The sequence below is a fragment of the Engystomops pustulosus genome, chromosome 5 (genome assembly GCF_040894005.1).
Source record: "Engystomops pustulosus chromosome 5, aEngPut4.maternal, whole genome shotgun sequence".
Classification (NCBI taxonomy): Eukaryota; Metazoa; Chordata; class Amphibia; order Anura; family Leptodactylidae; genus Engystomops; species Engystomops pustulosus.
In genome coordinates, this window is record NC_092415.1 from 165689075 (window position 1) to 165699071 (window position 9997).

General features: G+C 45.4%; 1 protein-coding gene across 2 annotated transcripts in view; it reads left to right on the forward strand.

Annotated features, from left to right (window-relative positions):
* LOC140133460 (uncharacterized) overlaps positions 1-7545 on the forward strand; it is a 374671-nt gene extending 367126 nt beyond the window's left edge. For both annotated transcript variants that reach the window (XM_072153682.1, XM_072153683.1), the window contains one exon: positions 5291-7545. In XM_072153682.1, the coding sequence (XP_072009783.1) occupies positions 5291-5394 (104 nt within the window). In that variant the 3' untranslated portion in view covers positions 5395-7545. The remainder of the gene's footprint in view (positions 1-5290) is intronic.
* The last annotated feature ends 2452 nt before the right edge of the window (positions 7546-9997 follow it).

Sequence of the window (9997 nt, forward strand, 5' to 3'; positions counted from 1 at the left end):
TCACCAGAGAGGACTCCAGGTATCTTCCTGCAGTCCCAGACAGCCCAGGACTTGCTGTGCACAGAGCTATTTTAAAGTGACAGCGCTACCTGGGACTATTTTCTGCTTTATTGGTGTCCTCAGGGGCTGGTATCAATGAAAACTGTGAGAGAGCAGGGAGTATAAATCAAAAATTAAATTTCTGTGTTGGCACTTTGGGATAAATAAGCGGGTCTTTGTTGTAGTTTGGGCACTCGGCCTCTAAAAGGTTCGCCATCACTGTCCTAGGTTCTGTAAAGTAGCCACCTTTTGCTTTGCACACTCTTGGCATTCTCTTGATGAGCTTCAAGAGGTAGTCACCAGAAAAGGTTTTCACATCACAGGTGTGCCCTGTCAGGTTTAATAAGTGGGATTTCTTGCCTTATAAATGGGGTTGGGGGCCATCAGTTCTGTTGTGCAGAAGTCAGGTGGATACACAGCTGATAGTGTTAAGGAGGTCACACTTGTTTCGGACGCCATCTTGACTACTGTCCGCCATCTTAGATACAGCGGCCATGTTCCCTGACCATTGTCAAGTTAATGTCATGATTCAAACTTCATTTTATGTAACATGTTTGCTCGCCTGTCAGCTAATACCCTTTGACATTTAATGAGAAGCCAGTCTGTCCTCGAAGCTGCATGATATTAGGATTCTGGAGCCACTTATCACCTTCTGGCAGAGGAAATTAGTATAAACAATATCTGTGTACAAGGTCTCTGAGAACTGAACACAATTAATTAACTTTTTTCCCAAAATATGCTGATGTCCAATAGCTTTGCTGTATACTATTCACACCCCTTTGATGACTCTTCTGTCTGATATATATTATGCATTTTGATTATTAAACGGGAGAAGATCTTGACTAAGAGATTGACATATCTTGGTCTCTATGTTCAATCATGAAAGGGTTAATTAGGACTCACCTTACAAAAGTCAAGAGGGCTGTTGGGGCCCTGCATAAAAATCCCTAACAATATTTGGCGTCCATCTGGGTGGGTTTAGGAGTAAACAACAACAGCACCAAGACAGCCTCCGTGAAGAGTCCCCGCCGGCTCGGTGAACAGAACTGACCAGAGAGCTCTCAGGGTAAGAGATTAATTTTTCTTGTCTACCTTGATATGTCACTTCTGTGTCACTGGTTGGACGGACCGGGTAAGACTGTCTCTGTGTTATGTATTTGCCACTGTTGTTCACTGTAACCTAAGCTCAGAGTTTTTGGCAAAGAACCACTTTGTAAGGTGATGGACAGAGACTGAACAGAGACTGGACAGTGAGGGATGGTCAGACAGTCTGTGGTGTTAGCTGAAGCAGTGAGACGGGAAGTAGTAACCCTTAGATGTCTGCAATGCTAGAGTGGGAGAGTGGGAGATATTCTGTTGTGATTATCATAGTGTCTAGTACTGTTTGACTGGTGCCAATAGGGTTACCCATAGAGGTATAGAGCTCAATTTGTGCACGTGCAGCGGAGACCCGCTCTGATCAAGTGTGTGTTTAGCTTTCTTTTTTTTTGGGAGTCTGAACAGCCTCGTGGGACTGTAAGAACTAGTAGTGACTTAGTAAAGAGTCGGTAAGAGAGTGGACTTGGTGTAGTCGGTGAAAGAGTAGTGACAGGTCAGAGTTGACTTGGTGTAGAGTCCTCTGTGGATGTCTGGTATCTAGTTTCTTTGGGGTCAGTAAATCGAGGTGTTGGCATTCGCTGTGTCTGTGGGGACAAGTTTGGTTGTGTTGCAGTAGTAGGTATTTATGATGAGTTGTGAATTGGAATTGAGCCAAGTGCATTGCAGACAAAAAGATGTAGGTAGACAGAAGATTGGCATGATGTAAGTAGACAGAAGGTTGTGGAGTTAAGTCGAACTGATGGAAAAGTGCAAAGTTGATATAATGGGACAGAAGGGCTGGTAGCATGTGCTGGAAAGAAAAGTAATATTGAAGGTTTGAAGGTTTTGGGATGTGTCAGATGATCTGATGATTGTACAAGTGAGAAAACTTTGGAAACAGACACTTATAGCCTCTGACTTTGACGGACGGACCAGGACAGAGGGACAGGAATCCTTCAGAGTGCCCAATGAAGAAAGAGACGGGCGATAGGGGACATTTCAAAGTTTTTGATGTGGAAAGAATTTGAGGAAAAAGAGATTTAATTATATTTTCCTTGGAGTGAAAAATGGCCCCTGTAATCCAGACTCCACCCCTGTATCTGGTGGTTAGAGAAGATGACACGCCCTACCATTCTTCGGTGGCGGCCATCTTAAGACAGTTTATTTTTCAGTGGCGGCCATGTTGTGGGGCTTTGTAGGATAACAGCTGACCATGCTTGGGGCGTCTGCTAGGGGTCTTGGAGTGAGGGATGGAGGTTGTTTGAGTATTATTCAAATTTATTGATCCCGACAATTAGAGAAAAATTACTATGAAAAAGTGTTACAATGTCTCCGGTACCTGCTTTCTGGCATTAAAGGGGTTAACAAAAGGGTGGGGGCTGTTGGAGCTGCGTTTTGTTTTGTGAAGACATGTACATGGCCTTGATGCTGAAGTTCTCCAAAAATCTAGGGCTCTGTCTGAGCTGTGTTATCACTTTGTGTTCTGTTCTGACCTTGACGCTACAGTAAGCTGAAGTTGTTTACATTTGGGAGGGGTAGATCGCTGCGTTTAGAGTTCTCCCTGGAAAAAAAAAAAAAAAAAAAAGACTTGAAGGAATTTTTTTGGTGGTGGAACAGGGATACAGTGTGATGTCACCTCCTCCTGTGTATCCCATGAACAGACTAAGCAAGAATGAGCCCCCCAACTGTATTACAGAGCCTATGACTGACTTTTGTTCCTTTTTGATTAACAATCAACACAAGTGTACCTGGATTTTATTGAGACGTTGGAGTCTGGCCAGAACTTTATAGGTAGCACAGAACACTGGACTGGAGATGTGGTGGAGGGACTCTGACATTGACGTTCAGAGGGAATAGAGGATGTTTCACAGACCACGCCAAAGTGAGATTGACAACATCTCCGGAAGTCTCAACCGACCAACCCAAGTGGGCGTTGCGGGGAGGAGACATTACTGTAGTGAGTGGCGGAGACGGCCCCCACAGGGCAAGACAAGGGGGGTGGTTATGGACAAGGATGTCAGCGAGAACAGTCCCCCTTCTGAACGGCCCCCCCAAACAGAGTTATCGCCTTTCATTGTAGAACTCTCCCCTGCTAGTCCGATGATGATTTTAGCCCATTCCCGGTCAAGAAAAGACTCACAAAGAACAGCCGGATACATGTAGCATGGTCCATGACCTCCAAGCTGCCAATGAGTGTACTGAAGCCCAGTGGTTCCTAGCCCAAACTGGCAGCAGTCCCTGAGAGTGACATATTATTCACTGTTATTGAGTTGGCAAATGTTTTCCTCTCTGTGCCCCTACATGAGGATTGCCAGGACCTATTTGCCTTTACCAGTTCAGTATTCCAGTATATCTGATGTAGATTCCCACAAGGGGGGTAAAACTCACCCAGCCAATACCCCACGGCCCTACAGGGAGTAGACTGGCAGACTAGCCCCTTACTGGATGTTCTCCTTTTCAGTATGTGGAGGACCTACTGTTTTTGTTTGCCAGGATGCATTTATTGACCTTATGTATTTTCTGTTCCAGAAGGGTTGCAAAGTTCCCAGAGACAAACTCCGGTACTGCCAGGAGAAGGTGGTCTTCCTAGGCCACTGCTTCTCAGCCACAGGCAGATAGCTGACAGAGGGAAGAAAGCTGGCAGTCCAGAATGTGCCCCTGCCCTGAGGCCCTAAGCCTCTTCACATGTTTCTAGCACTGGCCAGCTCCTGCAGCATGGGATAAGGTCTGCTGCCCCAGCCCAATGCTGCCCCTTTCTGACTGAATTGCCTCTTCCCCATTTGCCCTTAGTCAGGAGGCAATTGATGCATTCCATAGCCCTAAGCTGGCAAATCCTGTCTGCCCCGGCCCTAGGCACATGCCACTGAGCCAGACCTTTTATTTTATTTCATCTAGGAGACAGGTGTCTTAGCCCAGGAACGTGGTGGCTTCCCCAGTGACCTACTATTAGGCCCGGTTAGACTCAGTCGTGTGGGGAGCCCCTCATGTGTCAGTAGCTGCTGCAGCCAGCAATCTGCTCAGCAAGGCCAGTGAGCTGATCCCAGATCCTAGATCACTCAGTTACTGTGCAAACCCCACATACCTTGCACAGTGTCCTCACCCAAGTACAGCCCAAGCATCTGAGCAAAGGCCAGACAGCTCAGACTCCAGTGTGCACTCCTGATGCCCCAGGATACACTGATAAGGTGCACAGCTCTGAATCCTTCATTCTATCGCCAGTCTTCCAGGATTCAGAGAGGGGGGGAGAGAAGGGTGATTAACCCAGATGTTGAGTTTTTTTCTCATAGATGGCTCCAGGTCTGCAGGAGAAGACAGACGGTTCTACACTGGATATACAGTGGTCAGTGGCGCACATGAGGTAGTACAAGCAGAACCACTCCCTCCACACAGGTCAGCGCAGGAGGTGAAGTGACGGCACTCAGGGAAGCGCTACAGCTGGTGGAAGGTAAAAGGGCAAACATCTATACTCAAGGTATAGTTCTGGGGTCTAAACACGACTATGAACCCTTATGGAAGGCTAGAGATTTCCTCACCTCTGCAGGGACCCCCTTTAAGCATGGCACGCTGGTTAAAGAGCTCATGGATGCTCTCTTACTTCCAAAAGAGGTGGGGATAATAAAAGTAAAAGCACACACAATTTGGTAATTCCACAAGCCAAGGGCAAGTATGTGGCTGACGGGATGGCGAAGGCAGCTGCACAGATGGAGCCCAGAGACTGTCCTGAAGTCTCAGCGCTGAGTTCTGAGCTAAAAGTTTGATCCACAGGTGTTCCAGTCCCTGGTGGCCCGAGTGTCATCAGAAGTGAAGGGAGTGTGGAGGAAAGCTGGAGCCCAGATGCCGATGGGACCTGGATGCTGGGAGAGAGGGTGTGCCTGCCCAGAGCCCTGCACCCGACAGTAAGTCAAGTAGCCCACGGACACACACACATCCAAAATGGCCATGCTAGTGCTCATAAACCACCAGTGGTTTGCCCCGGGTATTACTACCCCTGTCACTAGACTAGTGAAAGCCTGTATAGTCTGTGCCCGCCACAACCCGGGTAAGGTGGTACAGACCCCATGGAAGGTGACACCCAAGCCGCTGTATCCCTTCCAGAGACTGCAGATGGATTTTATCCAGCTACCAAAAAGTGGTACGTAGGAATACGTGCCTGTGTGCATTGATCTCTTTCCAGGGTGGCCAGAAGCTTCTCCCATGACCAAGGCTACTGCCAGAGCTGCAGCCAAGAAGTTGGTGAGTGAGATTTTTTCTGCAGGTTTGGACTTCCAGAGACCATAGAGTCCGGTCGCAGAACCCACTTCACTGGACTGGTAAAGACCTGAAACCTTGTCCCTCCTGGGTATAGAACAGGCCCTGCACACCCCTTGCCCTTCCCAAGTTGGTGGTGCCTTTGAGATACTTTAAACAGCACTCTTAAGTTAGAGATCCGGGAGGCCATGGAAGTAACAGGGAAACCATGGCATGAGTGCTTTCCTGCTGCCCACTACTCAGTTAGGACCACACCCAACAGAAAGATGGGATTGTCCCCCTTTGAAGTACCTTTTGGCTGTGCACCCAGACTAAGCCCCTACTTCCCCACAGACCCTATAGCTGATGGCAGGAAACCAGGTGGAACATGCCACACAGTTGAGCCAGGCCTTGGAAAAGGTCCGCAAAAGTGTTTCTGATTCCTTTTTCAGATGCAGACAGAGACCTCAGGATGCATAACCTGAAGCCTGGAGACTACGTGGTGGTAAAGAGACACCAGAGAGAGAGTCTGGAGCCTCGCTACGACGGTCCTTTCCAAGTCCTGCTGACCAGTGCCACGTCTGTGAAGCTAGAGGGAAGTCAGCATGCTTCCACGCTTTCTATTCCATGTTTACTTATTCTTCTTGCTAGCTGGTCTCATCTGACTGACTGTATGCTCAGGGACACCCCAACCATGACTATCACTGTAACTATAGGGCTGACCAGGATGCCCCCAGAGTAGGAGACTTTACCTACGGTTGGTGCAACAAGACAATGACCTTCTTTACCACTGACAGCACAGGTAACCCTGTATTAGCAGTGTCTGATGTACAGGATTTGTGGGGATAGGAGAGTCAGGTCAGGCCTAGAGGCTGGGAAGGTGAGTGTACGGTGATAAAATTTGCACATTCCTTCCTCGTGATCCCCAGGGATAAGGTTGATCAGACACATAAGAAAAGGTAGAGAATCCCAAAGGATTCTGGAGGTCTGAGAGAGAAGCACCTAGATGACAACGTTTATATAGATACAGTGGGAGCGCCAAGGGGGGGTCCCAGATGAGTACAAGGCCCACAATCAGATATGGACAGGTATTCCCCATGACAGATCATTATTTCCCAGAGAGCTATGAGCAAAGATGTTGGTTGGGTAACTGTTTTTTATTGTAATCAACAGAGATTTGTGAATTATATCGGAGATGCTTCCCAGAACCGCATGGCTTTGGACATGACCCTTGCTGAGAAGGGAGGAGTCTGTAAGATGGTGGGAGTGGCTTGTCGCATATACATCCCAGATGACATCGCCCCCTATGGATCCATTACCCATGCTCGTGAAAAGATTGAAGGACTGTCCAGGGAACTCAAGAGAAACTCTGGAGTGGACACTCTGTCCTTCACTTTGTGGTTGGGGGATTGGAAGGGTTTCCTTTAAGTGGGGGTGATATTGGGGACTGTGATTTTGCTCTTGTCACTTATTGTGCGGTGTGGTCCCCCTCATCAAGTCCACCATGTCCTAGATGGCCGTCCAAGCGGTAAGAACCAGGACAGGAGAAGTGCCCGGAGCGGAGGATGATGCTGCCTGTTTACAAACCTATGGACTATGGGAACTCAGTGATGTGATTTGAGTGTGCGGGCCTGTAACCCCTGAGTGACCAGCCTCCAGGGGATCTGGTGAAGAGTTAACAAGTCCAGCAGGTACGGGCTTAGCCTATCTGTGGGTACCTGGAGCTTGAGGAGGTCGCTCAGGATGGAGTTACAGGCCAGCAAAGCTCAAAGGGGGGAATTGTTAAGGAGGTCACACTTGTTTCGGACGCCATCTTGACTACTGTCCGCCATCTTAGATACAGCGGCCATGTTCCCTGACCATTGTCAAGTTAATGTCATGATTCAAACTTCATTTTATGTAACATGTTTGCTCGCCTGTCAGCTAATACCCTTTGACATTTAATGAGAAGCCAGTCTGTCCTCGAAGCTGCATGATATTAGGATTCTGGAGCCACTTATCACCTTCTGGCAGAGGAAATTAGTATAAACAATATCTGTGTACAAGGTCTCTGAGAACTGAACACAATTAATTAACTTTTTTCCCAAAATATGCTGATGTCCAATAGCTTTGCTGTATACTATTCACACCCCTTTGATGACTCTTCTGTCTGATATATATTATGCATTTTGATTATTAAACGGGAGAAGATCTTGACTAAGAGATTGACATATCTTGGTCTCTATGTTCAATCATGAAAGGGTTAATTAGGACTCACCTTACAAAAGTCAAGAGGGCTGTTGGGGCCCTGCATAAAAATCCCTAACAATAGTCCTACTGAATTAGACCAGTGGTGGCAAACCCATGGCACGGGTGCCAGAGGTAGCACTCTGAGCCCTTTCTGTGGGCACCCAGGCCTTCACCCTAGCACCCTCCTGTAGTCCAAAACTATTTTAAAACGACAAATCCTTGGCTGCCAGGGCTACACAAGAAGCAAGAAGGTATCGACATGGATGGATCATGGTTGGAGCTCCTGCTCTGGATCCCCTGATTCTTCCTCTTCAGGGGACCCTGGAAGGAAGCTACAATCCAATTTTTTTTTCTATTGTATTGGTGTCTTTAGAACCCCAATAGGATTAAGACTTATGATACAGTTGGTATCGATATGTTACTTAAATTGTCATCTTGGCACTTTGCGACATAAAAGTAGGTTTTGGTTGTGGTTTTGGCACTCTGTGTCTAAAAGGTTTGCCATCACTGCCTTAGGGTATATGGTGAACACCAAAAAAACAAAAAAGAAAAATCAATTACAGCGTTGATGTTTTTTCTACAACTTCCTCGCAACACAAGTTAATGAATTTTTAGCAATAGGGTATATCCAGCCCAAAATAGTACCACTGAAAAATGCATCTCATCCCACAAATAATAAGATAAAACAAATATTTTATAGTGCAAAAAAGTGTGCCATGAACCAACTTACTGTGTACCCTTACAACAAGGAACATCCACATGCAGGGGTTCTCCGTACTCGGGAGAAATTGCATAACTAATTTTAAAATGGGTTTTCTCTTATCTTTTATGAATATGTACATTTTAGGGCTGATTGAAGGTGTTACCAACAAAATTGGACAATTCTAAATTTCACCTCCATTTTTATTTAATTACTATGAAGATCTCAAGGGATTAAGAATCTTCTTAAACACTGTTTCTGATAGTTTGAGGGGTGCAGATTTGAAAATGAGTTGATATATGGGAGTAAAATAATTCTATAAAGTCAGAGCCGGGGAGTTTAACACTGAATTCAAGCTTTCCCTGTCTCAGAATGCCCCCTTTACCGTAATTGATGGTCCTGCACCCAGAGACATTGCTACCCAGATCTCTTTAAGTCTGGTGCATGAGTCATAAGTCATGGGGAGAGGTGTTTGTAGGCAGGGAGAGCTTGACTTCATTGTTAAACTCGCCACCTCCTTGACTTTATACTACCAATTTACATTTCACTTCAAAGTTAATTTGCTGGGTGATGGAACCATACTGGGCTATGAAAGAAACATGATCTGTAAGATGTAAGGCTACTAGACAACATACTGGTAGTAATTTATTAGCCCAGTTTCTGATGACAGGTGTTCTGTGTTGAAGTATATACACAGTTTTAATGGTCACTAATGTTTCAGCAAACTTTGCAGTACAAGTGATTATAACAAACTTTGAAACATAATTCCTGATTAAATGAGTTTCACTATCAAAAGTAAAATTTTGGATTGGTAGCAAGACTGTGACCACAACAGTCACAACAACTGGATCTCCATCCACTTCCTCAGGGAGAACTGATTATCACACAAATAGCCTGAAAAATATTTGTGTACACATATACACTATACCTCAGTTTTTTTCAATATTTCTTTCAACTGTGTATTAACTTTTGTATGAGAACAAATATGTTAAGATGTTGTTCCATGACATTGGATGATACACCTTTTAACATACAGGTTGTAAAATTCTTCATCTTTGTGGTTAGGTGAAGAATTGCAAAAAGAAAGTGGGACAATTTCTTGTCATCAATGAAATATTGAAGCTACTTTTGTAAAAAAAAAAAAAAAAAAAAAAAAAGCTGGGTTAGCCCACATTCCTGTTGTAAGGGGGCTTAATAGAAAATGAAGAGAGTTCACCAACACATCTTGTAGAAGTGATTACTATAAGAAAAACTGTTTCAATGTGAACAGCCTGGATATTCTTTTCAAGGACCAAATGCAGATCCCAAGGAGAAATCTGGGATTTTTGTACTAGAGTAAGCCTAGATGCAGCCCTGATATATTTAATTATCCAAAGGTGGGAGGCTAGAAGAGGAGCTAAGTGCTGAGACCCAAAACTTTAAGGTTGCAGATTTAAGACAAAAAGCAAAAAATCTAGTATCCTGGCAATGTCTGAGTGATCTAAGCCAACCTCACTGTCCTTACAGAACTCATAGGAGACCTTCCATACTTTGAAGTAAGCTCAGGAAGTATCCACTTTTCTACTGTTCTGTAATGTGTTAACAATGGCCTAAGAGAATCATTTCCTTCCGGGGATAAACCCTTCAAGGGCCAGGCTGTTATATGGAGACTTTCTATTCTGGGGTGATGGATTGGACCTCGACTTAAGAGTTCCTTCTCTTCAGCCCCCAACTGTTGACAAAATG